We start from the raw sequence: 21,459 nt of genomic DNA, 5'->3' as shown, positions 1-21,459 counted from the left end.
CTTTGAACACCAGTGCTTTTACGTGGGGGATTAAAATGTGACTTTTCTGAAATGTCTGCATTGTTCTTAACGCACAGACCCAGGCATATGGGCTCCCTGATGTTTGATGAATGTTTGGACCCAATTGTAGATTGAAAACTGCCACCCGAACTCAGGCGGCCAGGATCACACTACATTAGTATAAAAGTTTAGTCTCATACAGCAAATGATCTATGAAGCATGATGCTTTTGAATGTACTGCTATTAGGATATCACTATAAAATGGAGAGATACGATTATTGTAGTTAAATTATTACAGCTTGATTTCTAGCTTATACAATGAATGTTCTGTTAGAAAGTAAAGCCCTGGCCGGTTTGGCTCAGTGGTTAGAGCGTCGGCCTGCAGACTGAAGGGCACCAGGTTTGATTCTGGTCAAGGGCAGGTGCCTTGTTGCAGGCTCGATCCCCGGCCCCAGTCAGGGGCAACCAATCAATGTGTCTCTCTCACATTGATATTTCTGTCTCTCTGTCTCCCTTCCCCTCTCTCTGAAAAGCAATGGGAAAAATGTCCTTGGGTGAGAGTTAAAAAAAAAAGAAAACAATATATTTTCCAGCTAATTAACAGAAGAGAATTTTGGACGTGTTGCCAATAACTCTCCACTGGCGAATATTTATTCTAAACAATGTTTAGATCATATATTGTTTACCTACTGAGGAAATGACAGAATAAGAGGTACATTTTTTTAAATTGGCTATTTTCCTCAGAGAGGAGCGTTAATTATATCACTTCAATCAGTGAAAAATATGTATGTTTTTATCTGATATTAACAAAGTAACAGTAACAGAAAATGATGCCCAATCTTCCTTTAGTATAAACAGCAGTTAGGGCTCCATTTAATGGCAAGAAGTTTTACCCTCCAGGTCAGCATATGGGGAGCGTGAAATAAAAATCCTTCCTGGACCCCTCTAATGATCAGCTGGGCGGGAGACGGCCATGCAGGCAGCCCTTGGACCACCCGAAGGAGGAGGTTCTGGAGTGACCTTAGCAGACGACGGTCACCTACTTCCCCGAAGGCCACGGCAGGGCCCTGGAGCAGCGGGAAGCCGCCCGGCCCCGGGCCCAGCAGCTGCTGCTAAGCACAAGCCCACGCAAGGCTGACTCGCCAGGAAGCTTTCCTCAGCAAGGCGGCCTGATCCCAAATAATCAGCTCGTACCTGTGACCAGCCAGCGGGCCTAATCCCCGCAGGAAGTGTTATGAACAGTCAGGCTAAAGCGACCTCGTCAGTGATGCGAAAGCGGGTGTGTGCGTGTGTGCAGGTGTGTGTAAGGGGGGCCATGCAGAAATGACTAAGGACTCTTCTACCAGCCCCAGAAGACACCTGCCTCCCCGCTTCCTCGCATCTCCACCTGAAAGTAAAATGAGCCAGGTATGCCTGCCTCTCGTTTTCTCTGAAACAATTCTGAACAATTTCAGGGATACTCCCTATTTTTCAAATGTCTTTGGATCTTACAGTTCATATGAGAAAGGCAGAGGGTAGAGAATAAGCTACTCATAACATATGTGAAACCAGGTCTCATCAGACAATTGAAAACCTGTTGAGTTACAGCCTGTGAATTCCCACAGCCAAAAAAATCACTTATAAGTAAAGCTGAAATTCTGACTCCAGCCTCAAGGCATTTTACATTGTACCTGAAACAGAAGTGATTTTACCAGTGTTTCGGCTTCAGAAGAAAGGTTAGTAGTTCAATGATTTTCTAAGTTCCAGACAAGGAAAGGTATCAGCTCCATCCTATTTTTACCTACCTTCAACACGGGGTCTGGCTTGAGTCTTAGGTTTATAGTGCTGATCGTAATTCCAGGAATTAAAAAAAGTTTTAAAATTACTAGATCCCAGGGGCCTCTGGACTTTTCAATGAAGTTTAGCAAGAATTTGTAGAGTTCCTCACTAGAATTTGAGGTGGCAAAAGGAGAAAAAAAAAAAAGGTGCCAAAAAGATCACTGAAGCTAGGTTCTTATGACACCTGTAACAAAATATTGTCTGCAAACAGCATTTGAAATACCGTAAATGTTGGTGACTTAATTGGAGATGCCAATTCAAAACACAGGTATAGCAGCAGTGTAGACTTGGCTTTGAAGGGAGCCAATGCCTTTGAATGTGCCTGCTACTTCAGTGGTTTATAACAATTTCTTTTAACTCAGGAAGTTTAGCATAAAGGTCAAAGTATAATAAATTTTAACAGACTTCACCAGGTAAATATTTATTAGTTATAGAGGCTATGCTAATCTTTGGAATTAATTAAATCAGATAGCATAAACCAATTTTTAGATAAAATGCATGGATACCCTTGATATCTATTCCTAGAAAGAAAAGAGACAAACAACTTAAATAGTTTAAATACACTTCGAGAGTTTAGTGTGCCAATTTAAATATTTTGATGAACTGAACCACATTCAAACTGCTAAAAGAGCTAAGTGTTGCCCTAGTAGGTTTTGCTCAGTGGTTAGAGTGTTGGCCCACATACTGAAGGGTCTCAGGTTGGATTCCGGTCAAGGACATGGACGTCAGTGGCAGGCTCAATCCCCGGTCAGGGCACGTGCAGGAGGCAACCAATCGATGTGTCTCTCACACTGATGTTTCTCTCTCTCTCTCTCTCTCTCCCTTCCACTCTTTCTGAAAAGCAATGGAAAAAACATCCTCAGGTGAGTATTAAAAAAAAACCAAAAAACTAGTGTTGACTCATTTAAGTAGAAAGTCCAGTGGGAGGAGAAGTCTCAGACTTGGGAGGGGGTAGGGCAGAGTGTGGTGACTTATGTTACCCACTCCCCATCTCACTGTCACCCAGTGTCAGTTTCATCCTCAGGCTGACTCTAGTCATGATTCTGTGACAGCTGTGAGAGTGACAGAGGCCAAGGGCTTCGTCTTTCATATCCAGAGTGCATGCTCTGCCCAGCATCCTGATCTGGAACCCGAGCATGTCTGATTGGAGCAGCTTACATTCCACGCCAATGCCCAGTGAGTGACTGTGGCCAGGGAAATGGTTATGTCTACTGGCCTACACCAATCGGTGCAGTTTGGAGCTTGGGATACAGTCATTTTCCAAGAAGGACATAGATTATGTGGAGGACAGGTAGATACTAGTAAAAAAAACAAATAGGGGAAGGGAAGAAAGAATACTGGGTGTTCACTACAGGAAAATCTGGTCTCAAAGATAATAGTAAGCCCCAATTTTACTGAAAATTACTGTTGGAATTACTAACAAGAAAATAGTAGCCTCATTACAAACTAACAACAGCAGCAACAACAAAATTCCAAGGCCAGTATGTTTCTTTTATTATGATTATTTTTATGTTTGACTTAAGATGGTTGGATGATTTCATTTTCATTTATAAACATTACATTAATTCCCATGCAAAACCCCAGGACCACCACATATGCCTGATTTCAATCGAACCTGTAAGTCTGGACATTCAAGATCAAAACCACAATGTTGCTTGACTTTCCCAATAGTAGACATCGAGGTCATTCTTTGAGAGATCAGCAGGCCCCTGACCTCTCAACCACCACAGCTGGCAGTGAGTCCGTACCAAAACGGAGCCAATGCTTTGTGGCACCTACGCATGGCAGGAAATTTTATTCATGAAGATGGGATAGCTCTACACCATGGCTGCTGCCCACAGAGACATCCTGGTTTCTGCTCTATAGCCGACCTGCTTTGGAACAGGCATATCTTCTATTTGGGGATTGTAAATTCTTCCTGCCAGTTTTCCTCAAAACTCTCAGTAGAAGCAAAGAGACTTTACAAAAAAAGCTTACCCTTATAACCCCAAAAGAAATACATACAAAGACACCTATTCTATCAAGTATATATTTTCCCAGCTTCAGGTAAAGTCACTCAGCAGGTATAAAGCTTTAAAAAGTTCTCTCAGTAAGACAGGAACCAGGACCATCAGAGAGGGCAAAACAGGAGCCCACAATTAAAGAAGTAAACAAGTGTAAAGAATCCCTCCACTGATTGAGAGAAATGGGCTAAAAACAAAAAAGATAGCATTTCAACAGAGAATGTCAATTTATACTGAAACACACACATGGGAACTCTGACAATGGCAATGGTTTCATTAGTGCAAATAACAATTATAATGGTATGTTCTTTAATAAGGTTTAAATAAGGCTTCAAATAATTACACACACTAAAACTACCATTTGGGAACCTTAATTCTGTTTGGAAAGCTGTCAAACACACCCTCCAAACCATCCAAAGTTCTGATCTGAGGACAATTACATTCAATGAAGTTGCTCCAAAACAGAATTGTAGCATTATCAGTTTCGAAGTCGACAGTGTTTGGTGGAAAGGGGAAACTACTCTGGCCACTGGTGAAAAGAATTCGATCCGCCTAGCACACCAGGTAGTTCCCAGGTTCAGGAGATTCTCAGATAGCTGTAGTGATGACAGCTCATTAAAAAAAATAAAGACAAATAAACCAAAACAAAAAATAATAGAATCCTTATGTGTCAGAAAGAGGTCTATTTCCCCATTCCCATTAACAAATTCGCAGAAAGTATGAAACAGGACAAAGCAAGAGAATTCATGGGCATCTTCGTCTATGGCTCAAGTTCTTCTTTAAAAAAAAACCAAAAAACTATGTGACAATAACTATAAACAGTAAACAAAACCAGAGGCAGAATAAGAAATAGTAATATACTGTTTCAGAGCCTGCACCGTCCTGCAGAAACAGGAGACTTCAACTGCGTCCTTCACATCCAATCGGGGCTGGATGTGTAAAAACGGAAAGACAGCGGAGCGGCACAAACCACATGACACAGGATGTGAGTTTCAGAACCAGGAGGGGGAAAAGGCAGCAAAATGCTCAGAAAAATTTATCATCAATTCTGAAATGGGGCCTTGTGACGTCATCGGGGTTAATAAAGACAGAGATGGACTTCCCCGGGTTCTCAGTCACCAGCTGCTGCAGTTTTTTGGCCAAACGGTCGTCGGGCTGGTTGGGGTCCCCTCCGTCCGACTGCGGGGAGGGGATGCTGGTGGTGCTCCCTCGCCTCTGGAGCTCCAGCGTCAGCCGGTTGGCTGCCTTGACGTGCTCGATGGCCGTGCGCAGGTGCTCCGCGGGGTCTGAGCGCACAGACGACAGCTTCCGCGCCTGGAGCACCACGGTCTCCTCCGACAGGTGCTCCAGCATGTTGCACTGAGGGATGAAGTAGTTGGGGCACATCTTGTTGACCAGACAGTGCTGCAGGTCATCAATGAGGCCCAGCAAAAAGTGGGCTGCATAGTCTTCTTGAGCCAAGTAGTTGGCGGGCAGTCTGTCGCAGGCCCAGAGCATCATGCTCCGCAGGTGATAGGGGCTGATAGCCTTGGGCCGGGACAGCAGTTTAATGATGATGGCTTTGCACGCCTGGTAGGCCTGCATGAGGCTGCTGGAGATGCACTTCTTCAGCTGCACCTCGCTCCTGGCAAAGGACAGCCGCCATTCGTTGTCCTTTTTCCCCTTGTAGGAGCAAGCAGGCACCAAGTAAAACCCACTGATGACCTCTTCCTCCGTGATCTTCCCATCCCAGAAGTGGTTTTCCATGAGCCAGCTCTGGGCCACCGCAGGCCAGCCTTTGAAGGACACCACCGGGACAATGTCGTACAACATGCGACTGCTCCCCACACCCAGAATGATGGAGATGATGGTCCCGTTCTTTTCCACCTTCTCCACCTTTGGCATCCCACGCTGGGGTTTCTTCTGGATCTCCGACAGGACGATGCTGATGGAGTCATAGAACCAGTCGGCCACTCTGGTTGGGGAGAAGAAGTAGTTGGTGGCACCGTTGATATGATCCACGATGGTGCAGCAGTCTTTCCATTTACTGATCGTCCCCTCGTCGAAGAGCCGGAGGCTCAGCCAAGAGTGGCACAAGGCTGAGTGGCGCATATCGAGTGTCACAGGCTGATTACGGTCATGCAGCTTAAGGGCTGGCACCAGAAGGGTAAAGTCCATATCGTAGTCAGTACCCCGGGCATAGATATTAAGCTCATCTAAGTCCAGGTCCACCACGCCTTCCCGGACTCCTCCAGAGAGCAACAGGTACTCATTGGCCACTGGAAGCTTTTGGTCCAGCTTTTGCACCATTCCTAGAATCAGAAAGAGAAAGTACTATTACAGGAAGCAGACACGAGAGCCACGCATTAATACAGAATGTGCGGAGCCTCCAAAAGCCACCACTCGTCATCTGTGCAAAACCGGACCTTAGGCTCCAGCACCGGCCCAGCTTGAATCCACCCTTTTCCAAGTGGGAGAATTATAATAGATTTCTCTCAGTGACAGCAGAAGCACTTCCGATCATAAACCAGGGCTCCTCTTCCCCAGTCATCACCTCGGTTAATGGTATCGCCATCCACTTAGTTGCTCAGGCTGAAAACCCCAGTAAGCTTCAATCCTTCCTTCCCGGGTCTCTCTCTGCTGCGGTCAAACAAAGCCAGGCTCTCTGGTCTCTTGCCAAAGCAGCCTCCCCCCCAGGCTCTCCCTGCTGAAAACGGTCCTCTACACCAGCAAAAGTCAACCTGGGCTCCGAACACTGGAAGTGGGACACTTTCAGGGGGCAGTGAAGTCACAATTCTCTTCATAATACTAATGTAGTGTTTGCCTTTTCACTGTGTTGACACTTGAACTGATGGCACAAAAGCAATGGGAAAGCAAAGCTGCTGACACCTTAGCACTAGTCACGGCGGTGGGACCAAACCGTTCGAGCAGTCACCGGATTCTGTGCTACTGACATGCACTGGCATGGAAAAAAAATCCAGTTTCACTTCAGAAAATCCTTAATGGGGAAAAAGAAAAAAAAAGATTAGTTTTAGTTTTGTTAGATGCCAACTCTTGAGCCACCTTTCATATATCCTGATACCCTGTGTGAGAAATGGGAAGGAACCACAAAGCACTTCCTCTTCATACTGAAACACAAAAGCTGTCTCTAAGAAAAGCACCCATGTGCCCTGGCCGGGTAACTCAGCTGGTTAGAGAGCCATCCCAATACACCAAGATGCAGGTTCAATCCCCGGTCAGGGCACCTACAGGAATCAACCCATGAATGCATAAATAAGTGGAACAAAAAGTCTATGTGTTTCTCTCTCCCCCCCTCCCATCCTTTTTCTCTAAAAATCAATCAATAAATTAAAAAAAAAATGTGACTCTGAGCTGTGGCCTAAATTAGCTGCTTTTCTCCAGGACCATTTTTACTTTAAAAACAATTAATAAAATATGGGTATTCAGATGGGTATTTGATAGACATTTTCATGTTTAAAAATTACCACAATGAGCCTGTCTTCATGAAAACAACTGAAATATTTACTGCCAATGTAAAAACTGGAGCTTTCAATAAAAAATAACTTTTAGAAAACTGATCTTCATCATGAACCTAACATTTTCCCAAATAGTATACTCTTCTGATGAGATTGGTGGTAACGTTACAAATGTGATTTTTTAAAGATATTCTGAGCTCTTTGAGGGTGAGAACCATGTCTCATTAAGCAGGCATAGGGGTCCGCACCCAGGAGGCACACAAGTGAAGCTACTATGACTGAATGACAAATGGCTAGATGGAATTAACAGAGCTTAAACATGAAGTGCTGAAATAAAGACTAGACATAAGTGACGGTTCCATGAACAGCATACAAACCTACCATCCCTGCCTCCTGTGCTTTACTATCGGACAGACGACCAGCATCACTTTCTGTGATTTATTCAACAACTTTTGCCCATCGATTGCAAAGAACTACCACAAACTACAATGCCATTATTCTCTGAAATTACATTTAATCAACATAGTTTGTTATTCATAGGACAACACCAATGCAAATAAATAAACCATATATATGTATCTGTGCTACCACTATATATTTCAGAATTTAACGCTTACTTATAAATAAAAAAAATTCTCATTTTCATTCTTTAAAATCCTATTTTTCAAACCACACTAACCATGAAAAAGTCTCTTATTTAGTACCATCTCCTTCCCTACAGATTGGAATATAGCAAGCTATCAATTTCTTTTTAAAGCAATCAGTAAGTTATCCAATGGTAAAGAGGCAACAATTTATCAAAAAGAAAATCCAAAGTACCTAATTTTGGGAGCTCTTTCTCACCCAACCTGTGCTAGATGAGCCACCTTCTTCACTAAAGGACAGCTTGTCCCAGCTGCTGGGGGTGCTGTAACCCCTTAATGACTGTGTGAGCTGTAAAGAGCCACCTCAACCAAGGCCCTGTCCCGTGATTGGGGTGGGGGTGGAGGGTACACATCCAATAACTGATTGGCGTGGGAGGGCTCCAGTTCAGGGCACTCTGAGGAGTCATGTGAATGCAGAGTTCCCGGTGGGGAGCTAAGGCCGACCCTGGGCCCGCGGGGAAATCAAACTCCCTCTGCCTGACCTGCTTCCTTCCCCTCCCTGCTCCTTCCACAGGTGCAGAGCCAGGGCTGCTCCTCAGGAAATATCCCACGTCCATTATAGGGGCTGCTTCCTGGGGAACCCAATCTAAGTCTCTATATCATACTAAGGAAGAAAAGAAAGAAAGAGAGAGAGGGAGGGAGAGAGAGAGAGAGAAAGAGGTCAGGAAAAAAGAAAGATACAACATAGTACCCCAAGCAAAAACAGCCTTCCCTACAAATCAGTGTGGAAAATTTATGTTCCTTTTAAAAGTGTTTTTAAAATCCAAAGGTTAATAAGCAGGATTTAAAATTATATAAACACCAAGACAAAGGCTCATTTCTTTTTTTAATCCTCACCTGAGGATATTTTTTCCACGCTTTTCAGAGAGAATGGAAGGGGGGGAGAGGGAGGGGGAAAGAGAGAGAGAGAGGGAGAGAGAGAGAGGGAGAGGGAAACACCAATGTGAGAGAGACACGTCTACTGGTTGCCTCCTGCATGGACCCTGACCGGAGCTGGGGATCGAGTCTGCAATTGAGGTACGTGCCCTTGGCAGGAATTGAACCTGGGACCCTGCAGTACGCAGGCCAGGGCTAATTTCTTAATTGTCATCATGTTTCAGTATTAACCTCATCTGACAATGGCACCAACACTGCCGCCCCAAGTTGCAGCTTAGTGGTAAGAGGGTAATATTGACTTCTCAGAAGCCAGAGTAGGTTGTGAAAACCATTTTCACTATTTTATAGAGTTACATGTAGGTACTGTTACATTAAAAGAGAAACATCTGATAATGAAATAATTTCCTCACCTTTGTTTCAAATATTCTTTCATTGCACTATTTGGAGTGCCACAAACATAAATGGGGGAAAACTGCAAACTGCCGTACTGTGGTTAGTAATCAAGATCTGAATCAATGGAGAGCGGTGCTATTATTTGGGTACAACGCCATTGTCCCCTTTTAGGCATAAAGAACTCAGTCTTCCGTGCATCCTTTTATAGACAGGATCACACTGGCTCTGAGCACAGTAACTAGAGCCTGTCTTTACAACCAGAATAACTCAGGCAGTAACGGGCTGGGCAATCATCTGTTTACAAACATGTCCCTGAATTTTGCCTGGGATTGTCACAAATTTGGATAGTCATAGGTGAGAAAAAGCTAAAACTCCCTTCTGCCCTCTGCTGGACTAAAGGAATATTTTTCTACCTATTATACACTAGATGACTCCTTTTTCCTCCCAACTGCTGCTTAGGCACCCAGGGAAAATGTTGGCCCTTCTTTCAAAAACAGGCATATCAAGTATTTGGCTAAATGCTAATATTGAGGAGTTAGGGTAATTTTGGACACTTCTTATTCCTTTAAAGCACAGAGAGAACTTCAGCAGCAAATAGAATATGGCTGAGGCTCATTTGCTAAGCTCCTAAAAAGTTAGAAACGAAGTCCCTAAGGCCACACTGTTCTGAAAGCTAATCCCCTGTGATCTGCATTTATATTTCCCCTGCCAGAGACCATTAGTCTGCAGTTTTATGATTTGGTAACATAAACCGGAGCCTTCCCCCAGCATTATGCAAACTCAAGTGCCCATCTTGAAAACTTTCCTGGGCCAAGTTTAAGTGAAAATGAGCTGACATCAGCTATCACAGCAGATGGGTTGCCACGCAACTAAAACACAGCCAGGGGCTGGGAAGGAAAAAGGGGGGGAAATGCAGTTGTACGCTTTGGCTGTAGGCATCAGTTCCAGCCAGTGCCACCCCTGAACTGATCCAAGGATGTTTGCGCAATTGCAGGGGGGCAAGATTGAGAGCCTCTGGCTGTTTAGGTACCAGTAAGTTATCCAACAAAAGGAAGACGCTCGCAGACCACCGAGCTTGTTGGAAGCAAAGAAAAGGTGGGATGGAGAAAGAGCTTATTCCTCTCGGTGGGTCTTTTCGTGGAAGCATTAGCATAGGTCTGTTCTTAAACCACAAAGTAAAACTGCCTCAGTTCCTATCACTGACTCCTCGACTTCAGTTTATTTCATAGTTTCTGCTTAAGAAGGCCTTAATATTACTGGGGCCTTGAAGGAATCAGTTCCCTGTCACCCACTGTGTTTTTTGCTGATTTTCTTTAGAATATAGGGTACAAAATGGAACTCTGTCCCTGACTCCCTTGTACTCTCATGAATAAAACTTTAGCACATTCCATTGAATTCAAATTACTAACCTCCATCCCTCAAACACAAAATGCCAGAATACTAATAACAGGGCACAGGAACTAGGCATCATTTGAAATCAGACAGGTAGCTTAATAAATACCAAGTAGCTGAGTGAAATTAGTACTTGTATAGATTCCTTAAAAAAAAACACACAAAAAACCTGTTACCTATGGTGAGCAGAGAAAAATCTATCAGAGGAGTAAAAGGTTTATGTCTTATCATTAAAGCACAGAACCAGATACATTTTATCTCTTTATCTTTGCCCATATATATAAATAGGTTTCTATGAAGTTAAAAAGGACTTGAATACCTCCATATTATTTGTTGTTTTGTAAGAAAATGTTATTCCTTTTGCCCCAACTGTGGCACCAACAACAGCGCCTTCTCCTTGCAATGACTCTTCATGGGGGGAGGGTACAGAATGGGACCATGTTGACAAAGTCCTTCTGTGATTCTGATACACTCCCAGGGGAGCAGTTTCCTTGGTTGTTAATCAACAAAGTAAAACCTTCCTATAAAAATATTATGATTTATGATTCAAAGGGATAAATATCCTTGCCAAGCTTCCCTGACATTCTGAGAAGTAGGCATGGCCACCTTCTTCTAACAGAGTCACCCATCTATGGGATTTTTAATGTCCTCAATTTGGGGAATATTTTAACATTTCCCTCATTCATAACCAGAAATCATATATATGAAGTCCCTCATTTTAACAAAGCATGTTTGTAAAAAAAACACTAAGGTTTGAAGAGGAAAAATAACAAATTCAAGGTCACACAGCCCTAATGACAGATTAACAATGTTGTCTTCTTTCCACATTTGTGGCAAAGGTCAAAATGCCACATACATACTGTTCTCCCAAGACAATGACCCAACTTGCCATGAATGCAGAGTGGCCCTGAAGGGGAGTAGCAGAGGTCACGAGGCAAAGTGCCAGCTTTATGCTTTCGTTGGTCAAAGCTGGAATATAACCTTGGACAGGCAGAACACATCTGACCACCCACATTAATTGTAGGAAAGAATGGACCTGACCCGGCTTGCAAGAAGCTATTAGTACTGTACTCTGATATAAATATACTATTAGACACAAGAAATACAGAAGACAGACACCAATAGAGATTCCCAGCTTTTCAATAATATGCTGAGTGGTCATTAATATTAATAATTATAGTAATATGTTCATAAATCAAAGAATCAGTTTTATTTGGCATGATTTCTGAGATAACTGAATGTTATTTTATTTAAATCCAAAATTGATTAATTCACATATGGTAATGACCTACTGACCAAATTATATATAGTAACAGAAATGATTCAAAAAATGCCTCCTCAAAGAAGTCCTCCTTGATCTTTCCTCATTCTGACACTAATATGTGTGCAAGAGCCTGTCAGAGTAAGACAGGCTTGGGTTTGAATCCTAGGTTTCTCATTTACTACTTAAATAAGTCTGACATGTTATTTAACCTCTCTGAGCTTCCAATTCCTCATCTATTTAAAACAAACAAAAACCCTATAAAATTGCCCTTTTCGGGTTGATATGAAATGTCTAAGCAGATAGTAGATATTGCATTAATTTCCCCATATGTTCTTCTCTTTCTCTACCACCTATAAAACTGGATTAACCAAATAACACCTATTCCCCAGAGTTGTTTTGAAGATTTACCTGAACAAGATAATCTACCGAAAACCTCTAGCACACGTAAGGCATACAAAGCATGTTAGAGAAAAGGAAAGGAGCGGGCAAGCTCTCCCTCGGCCGCCCCAGCCGGCTGCTGGCCTGGGAGTGCCTGCTCTGCCGGAGGCCACGGCGGAGGCCAGGCGGGGTTCCAGCCCCTCCTTGCTCCCTGAGGGCCACTGCCCTGTGCAACACGTAACCCGTCCCCTCTGGGAGGGTCTTGATCTGAATTCTTACATCAGCACGTTCAACACCTACTATCACAGGGGGCTGTGCTCACGGTTTATTTTCCCTCCTACATGAGATAACAGTGTAAAACATTTGGCACAGTAACTGGCAAAGAGGCTCGGCAAATGAAAGATATGATCATAGTCAACAGCCTAGAAGCCCGGGTAGTCAAGGTTTCATCACTGCCGCGGCTAACCCGCGGCTAACCCAGGCCGTGGGGGTAGACGGCAACTGCTTGTTGAATGTGCGGTTTGTTTCCTCCAACTCGTATACCTCATTAACCAGAACCCTGGGATCATGACACTTGCTACAGGATATAACATGAAATATAGTCAGCATATGTCTAAGAAAATCACTTATTAATAATCCAAGTCAGGTGGAGGAAAAAAGCCTGGTTTCTCATTATTTTCATTCTTAACGTTAACACTCAAGTTCTAAAGACTGGCCGGCGTTTTGGAAGTCTACTAAACCACTGTGCAGAGAGCGCACACGTGGGCTAGGCCTGGATTCAAGTCCAGTTCATCTATGGCCAACATAATCAACACCCTGGGCCTGTTTCCTAAATGAAGTTGGGTGGCACAGGAAGGAAAAAGGGGCGGCACACCCAGTCACTGTGTGGTCAGGTGCTTAGCTGGCGGTCAGTGAGCGGGGGGCTCAGCACGTGCCCGCACACGTTATCAATATATTCTCCCCATCCCTAAGGCCTGCCCTCTCCTTTCTTTTTAGTTCTCAGAATCATTTCAAAGCTCATGGTTTCTGCCAATCAGAACTTACTGTGAAGACGCAAAGGGGAGTCTAATTGGCCCCACTTAGCAGTTTCCCGCAGTCATCCCAGGGCACAAACGCTAGATTTTCCATTTACAAGGAGTGCTCACTTCAGAAGGCTCATCCTTGACAGATAAAAACAATAGCAGGTGAAAAGCAAGAGTACTGCCAATATGGCATCAAGGGGCTACAGAAGGATACAGAACGTATCAGTGATGACAGACTACCTTTCTCAGGATCAGAAGCAGCAATAAACTTGTGATGGAGATGTTCTGAATTAGGTCAACTGTATCACAATCACCTCTGCCTGGGACCCAGCCCAGGGGGGTTTCCATTTTGCATTCCTTTCTCGTTTGATAATGTATATGCACTACTCTAATATGTAAACAAAATTAATAGTAACTCCCTATTATTATTATAGGCTTCCCTTGATTTTACCGTTTCCTCCTACATGTGAATACATGAGTATGTTTCGGTGTGTGTGGAGGAGACACTGTTGATGCCCTGCCCCGCGTCCCCAGACTGCTCTTGATTTCACTTGCAGCTTCATAGGTAGTTTCCTGCACCTGGCAGCTTCCCTCCTCAAGGCCAGTGGTTCTACTCCAGGATCTACCAGGATGTGCAGGGGAGTCAATGCAGTAGAACTGGTGTCACTGGGGCAACCCTCAGCCAACAGAGGACAGGAGTCAGTGGGCAAATGCCCCAGCTTCTCCAGACTCTGGTGGGAAAATTCTAAGGTGGAAAAAAAGGAAAAGAAAAATTCTAAGATAGGTTCTACACAAATTTCCAGGGGGTCTGTACACTTAGCTCATGAACAGACCCCCTTTGTTGACTTTTCCTGCTTCTCCGTTTCAACTGCTCTGCTCTCTCACCTCCCAAATGAGCTACCACACCATGGCGGTTCTTTCTAAAACTGGGCGGGGGGGGGGGGGGGGCCAGGCTCATCTCTGCTAATAATTCTGGATCATATCACACCTCAGATGTATAATTGGCCAAAAGAACAGAAGCATAAGCCGATGATACTGAATTACTTGCTTTCCCACATCAAGCCTCAGATCTAGTGCATGAATCTTATAAAACTAGATCTGAGCACTGCTCTCAAAAAGAGCTCATCAGCTGCCTCCAAAAAAGCAAATGTGTTTTCCGGTGCATTGAGAGGTAGCACCTTGCCTATTCATTTTTTGCCTTGCTGATAACCCAGTTTTTCTCATTTCCCAAGGGACATTCCAAAACCTCTTCCAGGTCTGGAGAACTTTGGAGAGATGTAACTTCATACATTACTTCGAGACAGGCCTTCTTCCTCATACTACAAAGAAAACAATGGGGAGCAAGGTTTGAGGAGAAAAAGTTGAAACACAGGTGAGTGCAGCTTCCCAGTTTATTGCAGGAACCAACCTTTAGAGTGGAGACTGTTCAAATGGACCCCCTTCATTCAGATGTAAATGTCTCAAGCTGTATACAAAGACCGAAGTACCATTTCTCATTTAGCCTCTGTTTGAGATTATTCTGCCTGTTTCTCTAAATTGTATGGGGAAAAAGTCCAAATGACATATTTAATCTCTCCATTCAATGACCTTTGTCCACACCTTCTTTAGTGTAGTGCATAGACCAACTATCCATCATTTGTTGACCTGTCAGTGTCCCTCTGTCTGATGACCTGTGGACTATCTCCAAACCTAACACAAAAGAAGTCAGTTGGAGGAATGAATGAAGGTATCACCTAAAGATAGAGTTTACGGGAATCATCCAGGATGAAAATGTCAGGGCGACATAGATTGACAGTGTCACTTCCAGACATGATAAGACTTCAGAGCCACTGTATCTGCAAGCATGGAAATCATACTACCTACTCAGAAGAGATGGAAGGGAGAAGCTAGGAGCCTGTTAATGAGCTGACCACAAACTCTATGGTAACTACACAAAGGCACCTCCTCTTGTTCTCTGAGAATAATTTAACTCTAGGACATTTCCCAAACTACCAATTTTCAGTCAACAATCATAGCCGGAGACTAGGAGAAAAATGACTATATAATTATAGTGTGATCTAAGATCAAAGTCTAATACGGTATTTTTGAAAAAGATTATGACTACACTTTTCCTTTGATGTGCAAGAACAGACAGGAGTAAAGCAAGTCTGTCTTACTAAGCAATTCCCAGTAAGTGCCAGGAGATGGCACCCTCACTCCATCCATTCACTGAGAGATTCTAGAAGGGCTCCCAAGTCCTAAAATCCTAGAATGAAAGCTCTGGGGAAACAGAGGCTTAGCAAGGAGTTAAGACTATATTAAAAGCATCACCCCAGGGCCTGTTTGTCCCCAGGTACCACCAGTGACTCACAACTTTGCCTTTTGTTCTCCCACAGGGAATCTAGTAACTCTGGCGCTGACGGGCACCATCTAGGCTGACCCAAGGCTGAAAGCTGCCCTGTCTGGGCAGGCAGAGTGGTTGACAACTGAGTCTCAAAGTGTATTGAAGACTTTGTTGCAAGACACAGAGTTTCAGCTCTCTCATTTGCTGCAGCTGAGGTGAAAAAACAAAAACAAAAGACATGAATAAAGCTTCAGGTGCCAGGAATAAGGGAGAGAAAAGGCAGAAGAAACAGTCCCCGACGTCATGACGATGAGGCACTCCTCTTTCTGCAAAACGTTAGATTCTGACTACAGGTAAATACGCTGAAAGATGTGAGGAGCCCAGATGATTACTAAAAAAGTTGATTTTTTTAAAACTTGGTTTCAATCAATGAACTCAAAACAAACATTGCTTTACACTGTATGACGCTCGGCAGTTCCCAGAGAGCGGCCACAGTCATTTTCTCATTGGTTCTCAGCAACAATTCTGGGAAGAGCATTACAGTTCTCATGGCACAGAGGTGGAAACTGAGGCTCTTGGTGGCTGACTGGCCCATACACGTGCACAAAATAGGCATAATGTAGTTCTTTGACTTTACCTAGACTGAAAACTAGTCTGACCATACACTATTATTATGAAGGAAGGAAGCATACCATTTGGATTCTTCACCAGGTTATCAATTTGTTTTTGCAGGATGGACAGAAACGGATCAAAATGCAAAGCTGCTCTGCCAGGGGCAATCTAGAGATGGTAAACCCAGAGGTCTCAGTCATGCCTACACTGACTGGGTTACTAAAAGATGGCCCTCTTTCCTTATCTGCACCAGCATAACAGACACATACCATGCCTAGAAAATAACTTGTCTTTAAGTGTCAAATCAACAGTTATTAATTTTCCATATGGCTCATTGCTGTAATACCTAATATATTAATAATGGTGACCTATATTGTCTTTATCTTCATTTAAATGTTATTTCAAACACTAATAACCTCAATCAAGTTTCGAAACAACAAAGTAGTAACATCCAAAAATTCTGCTATTTCAAGAAATAACTCCATTAAGAAGTCATATAAGTTTTTCCATTGTATAAAGCTGGAATATTCCACATAACACTTCAGATGAGTACAACTACACCTATACCCAAAATTTAAGGCAGGGCTAAGGTATCAAATAAATGTTTCCAAGGAAAACAGGCAAGAAAAAGAGTACTGACAGCCTGAGAGACCAATGAAGAGCAGAGTCTACTTCTGAGCCACAATTCTCCACCTGGTAATTACTTTCAGTATCCAGGTAAAAACACTTTATCGTTTGAGCTCGAAAAGGTTAACATCAAAAGAAATCAGACTTAAAAAAACACAAACCCACCAAAGCCCTGTGGGGAAGCTGAAATTTGCGGTTTAAAAGCTTGAGTAGAACATTTGAAAGAGGGGCCGATTGTTGCAGTGTTTTGAAATCCGAACCTGCACAATGAGGGAGGAAAGTCAAAGGGAAAGTCAAAAAGCAAGTCTCTTCATGCTGAAGTGGGAACTGGTATTTTGAGAAATGGCTTCTTTCTCTCACTTTTCCTCCAACCGTCATAAAACAGAGCACAAATCAGTGGTTTGGGGATATAAGAATGGAAACTCGATATTCTAGCCAGAAATTGTGAACTAAAATGCTGCCTATTTTTTTTTAACTTTATAGTGTTGAAGGATGTTGTTTGAATCAGGGGCCAATTCTGTAAGTCTTGGACTCCAGCAGATGAGTGTAAGTTGTATGTGCAGGCTCGATCCCCGGCCTGGTCGGGGTGTGTGTGGGAGGCAACCAATCAACGTGTCTCTTGCACATCGATGTTTCTCCACCCCACCCCCACCGAAAAGCAATGGGAAAAATATCCTCGAGTGAGGATTTAAAAAATATATATGTTTTAAATTGAGACTGTCTGCTCCCTCCCCCTCAAATTCAAAGCAGAAAGTTTAACTGCATGGACTCAAGAAAGGCAAAGCTGTCAAGTTAGAGGGAGGGACTCACTGTACAGTAACTCTCTAAAATTTTCAAGAGCTGAGATGACCTATTCTTCAAATCAGGAAAGACAACTTTGGCGGAACTTTTGGAAATGTGACAGTAATTGAGATTCAGGAAAGATAGGATATCTCTCATTCCTCACAAAGGGTGACAGATAAATAGCTGGGAGGTGGGGATATTAATTTTGCTTTGAATGAAAAAGATCTACTTTTTGCTCTGGATATTTTTTCACACCTTCTATCTCCCTCCACCTAGCAGGCAGTGGCTGATTTCTGTCCTCTATTCAATCTTAAGCTTGGAAAAAGCAATTGTATAACAACCAAGACTCCTTAAGGGCTCCTGGCGCACACCAGCCCTCACCTGGGAGCACATATGTGGGTTAGTGCGTATCAGCTGTGGGGCTGCCTTGGCAGTCAAGCAATAAACCGGTGGTGATGGGCACAGTGACAGCCCAGGCCTTGAAACCGGAGATCGCACAGTTTGAATAGAGAAGTATACAATTTCCAAAGCTACCGACTGTCCTGGAAGCAAAGTTAGACACGATCGACTAAATACAAACACCCACATTCAGACAGAGTCCCTTCCAAAAAATCCAGCCAGATTAGGTTTTATACTGGTGAGAAAAAGACTAAATGACAAACATTCTTTTAAAAGATGGAGCCTGTGAGAAAGTCATTAAAGGACTCAAACCCAAGTGCAGTGTGAATCTGAGATGCAGAAATCCCATTTTTAAGGTGGTGACAAAAAATAGCATTTGTGCACAGACCCAAGACTGGTCAGGAGAGTAACGCTCAGATGAAAAATTCTGTAATTCCATTAAAACAGGAAGAGGGGAGTTTGGAGAGAAACGCTCGGACAAAACCACATGGAAGTTCTCAGGGATTCCACTAGAGGTCACGCCTTCCTAATTTTTCTTTCAGTTGCTGCGCAGGCTCTCACAAAAAAAAACTAAGGAGAGGAAAAGGGCCTGCAGGTTGGGTACATATTTTTTAAATTCATACCTAATCTTACCGATGTGCTCTCGAAGTGAGTCAGGAATGAATTTGGGTTCCAGAAGCGGTGCTTCTCACCGACACGGCCCAGATGCCCACATGCTGTCTGCAGGGATCCTACTGAAACGGTGGGGTGTCAGCCACTGATAAAACGCCGTTGCTTTGAGATGAAAAAAGGCATATGGAAAAGAAAGCTATCCTAAGAGATAGCATGGATAATGTGATGGAGATATTATGAGTTTAGGATACAGAAAAACTTGAATGAGAACCCCAGCTGCATGATTTTTTAACTAAAAGACATTTGAATTAAGTTGATTTTTTGAAACCTTAGTTTCCTCACTTTTAAAAAAATGAGGGTGATACTACATCTTTCACAAGGCTATTCTGAGATGTGACAGAAACAGGTACATAAAGCTCCCAATACAGTTTCTGGAACTTTACAGGCGCTGAGAAAATGTACTTTTTCATTTCTAAAATAGCATTCTGTTCACACTGCTCCAAGTCAGTTAATAACACTGGTTTTATCTTGCTACTTGGGCATGTGCCTTTTTTTAAAGAAATGGCCCAGTATTTATCTATCCAACCATCTCCCTCCCTCCCTTCCTTCTTATTTGTTTTCCTTTGATTTTACTGTCCCCCGTGCTTTGTAAGTGTCAAGCAGTGGGGGCTGAAAGGACAACTCTACCGGCTTCGCAAGGCACAGAAACCCTTTCAGTGAAAGGTTACCACAAAGTACCTGGTAGGGAGAAGTCACAGAGAGAGTGGAAAGGGTGGGGAGGGAAATAGGGGGGAAAGAAAAGGCAGAGGCACTACTGTTATGGTCAGTTTTATAATACCATCTTTCCTGCTCGCTGATCAGTTTGAAAAATGAGTAAAATGTAGTGAAACCCTGGAGAGTGAACAGATTCCGTACAGTTACCACAGTGGTTCTCTAACTAAATGCAGAACCACCCAGAGAGCTTGTGAAAGCACAGATTGCCGGGCCTCGGCCCCCAGCGTTTCTGGTTCTGTGGGTCTGGGGTGGGCCTGAGAACCTGCATTTCTAACAGGTTCCCAGGTGATTCTGATGCTGCTAGTCCAGGACTACACTCTGAGAACTGCTGGTTTAACACAGTCACAGAATTTACAACTCAGCTGCGGGAAAGAAATGGAATCAGATTGAGAAACCCAGGCTCTAGGGTTTATTAGATGTGTGACAGAGAAAGTCACACCTGCCCTGACTCCATTTGCTTACCTGTAAAGAGGAACAATGCCTGGCTACCAATGAGGTCATATGAGGCTCAAAAGAAGAAATGGGTAAATTAAAACTTTGAAAAATTAGAAAATGCTCTGTAAGAACAAAGTATCATGATCAATAATTCCAAACAGCCTATGACAGTTAATGAGAGTTGTCAGCTTGTCTGCACCAGGGGCACCCCGATTTCTGGTCAAGTATTAATGAGTGTGTCTGTGAGTGTGTTTCTGGGTGAGACTGGCATTTGAATGGTGGGCTCAGCAGTCTGCCCTTCTCAATGCAGGTGGGCATCAGCCAATCCTTTGACGGCCTAAACAAAACAAAAAGGTAGAGGAACGAGGAATTCACCCCCACTTTTTCCTGCTATGCTGTTTGAGCTGGGACATCTCATCTCACAATCTCTCTTGCCCTCAGACTGGGACTCACACCATTGGTTCCCAGGTCCTTGGAATCAGACGGATGACACCACTGGCTCTCCGGAGTCTCTAGCCTGCACACAGCAGGTAGGGGACTTCTCAGCCTCCATAATTATGTGAGCCAATTCCTTGTAATAAATCATCTCTATACACACTATTGATTCTGTCTCTCTTGAGCACTCTAATACAAAGAGATTACTCACAAGATTTTCTCAAGATTAGAAGTGACAGTCCTAGGTTCTAGTCTGGGTTCTGCCTCTGACTTACCCTGGACACACTTGACCTTTTTGGGCGATAGTTTTACATCCAGCAAAGGATTTGGAGATAAGATGATTTCTCCGGTCTTTCCAATTTAAAAATGCTATGGTCCTACAATCAGAACATGACCAGGGATTGGGCTCAGGTGGGCAGGTCTGTCAATAGAGGGAGCACCCTCTCCCCTCCCAGAACTGAGGGCAACCTCTTTTACTCTGCCTGCACGGATCACCTAGCAGTAACCTAAGGGTCACAGCTTTGTCCACATTTCAGTACAGACCAACCAGAGTCCAGGTGTGCCGTAGGCCCTGCCAGCCTCAGCATGAGCTCTTATACATTCCAAAACCAAGCTTCCTATTGGCTATCATAAGCAAAACCAGTAAATCTCTCATCGTGAGACAGGTACAAACAGAGCCCTAAACCATCAATTCAGTTGATAAATGCTTGAGATTCTGTCTCCATGATGTTTGTTGCACTGTGCCCTCCCCGCACATCCCGCTGCCACTGTGCGTCATTGTCACAGTTGAGCTGAGGCCCTCCCATCTCCCACAGGGACAAATGCAACACCTCTTAATTGAACTCTACTCACCCAGCATAAGCTGCCAAAGGAGCTTCTAAAAGCATGACTCTAATCACATCACTCATCTGCTCAAAACCCTTTGTAGTCAAGGCCTCCCACATTCTGAGCCAACTACCATTTCAGCCTTTACCTGACATGTCCCTCAGTGGCTCCAGCCCCAACGTGGAGCCCCCATACTACGCTGGTTCCCCCAATACGTCCTGTGCTTTCTGGCTCAGAGCCTTCGCTCACTATCTTCGTTTTTCCCTCCACTCTTGCCTGGTGAAATCCTGCCAATTCTTCTCCTCCTAACATCTTTTGCCTCCTAAACCCCCCACAATCAGATATTGTACAATTTCCTGATTCACCTGATATTTTGTATGATTTACAGT

General features: G+C 43.6%; 1 protein-coding gene across 2 annotated transcripts in view; it reads right to left on the bottom strand.

Annotated features, from left to right (window-relative positions):
- Window positions 1-3,288: 3,288 nt before the first annotated feature.
- Window positions 3,289-21,459, bottom strand: part of MB21D2 (Mab-21 domain containing 2) — a 102,051-nt gene continuing 83,880 nt past the window's right edge. Inside the window, exons 1-2 of one of the 2 annotated variants that reach the window (XM_087818242.1) lie at window positions 6,690-6,799; window positions 3,289-6,112 (exon numbers count right to left, since the gene is read on the bottom strand). In XM_087818242.1, coding sequence (XP_087674368.1) covers window positions 4,848-6,110 — 1,263 coding nt within the window. In that variant the 5' untranslated portion in view covers window positions 6,111-6,112; window positions 6,690-6,799 and the 3' untranslated portion in view covers window positions 3,289-4,847. Of the gene's footprint in view, window positions 6,113-6,689; window positions 6,800-21,459 lie in introns of those variants that run through there. The other variant, XM_087818240.1, reaches the window with a different exon arrangement.

The sequence above is a fragment of the Miniopterus natalensis genome, chromosome 6, assembly GCF_054644295.1.
Source record: "Miniopterus natalensis isolate mMinNat1 chromosome 6, mMinNat1.hap1, whole genome shotgun sequence".
In the NCBI taxonomy this organism is placed as follows: Eukaryota; Metazoa; Chordata; class Mammalia; order Chiroptera; family Miniopteridae; genus Miniopterus; species Miniopterus natalensis.
This window is presented reverse-complemented; position numbering and strand designations above follow the sequence as displayed.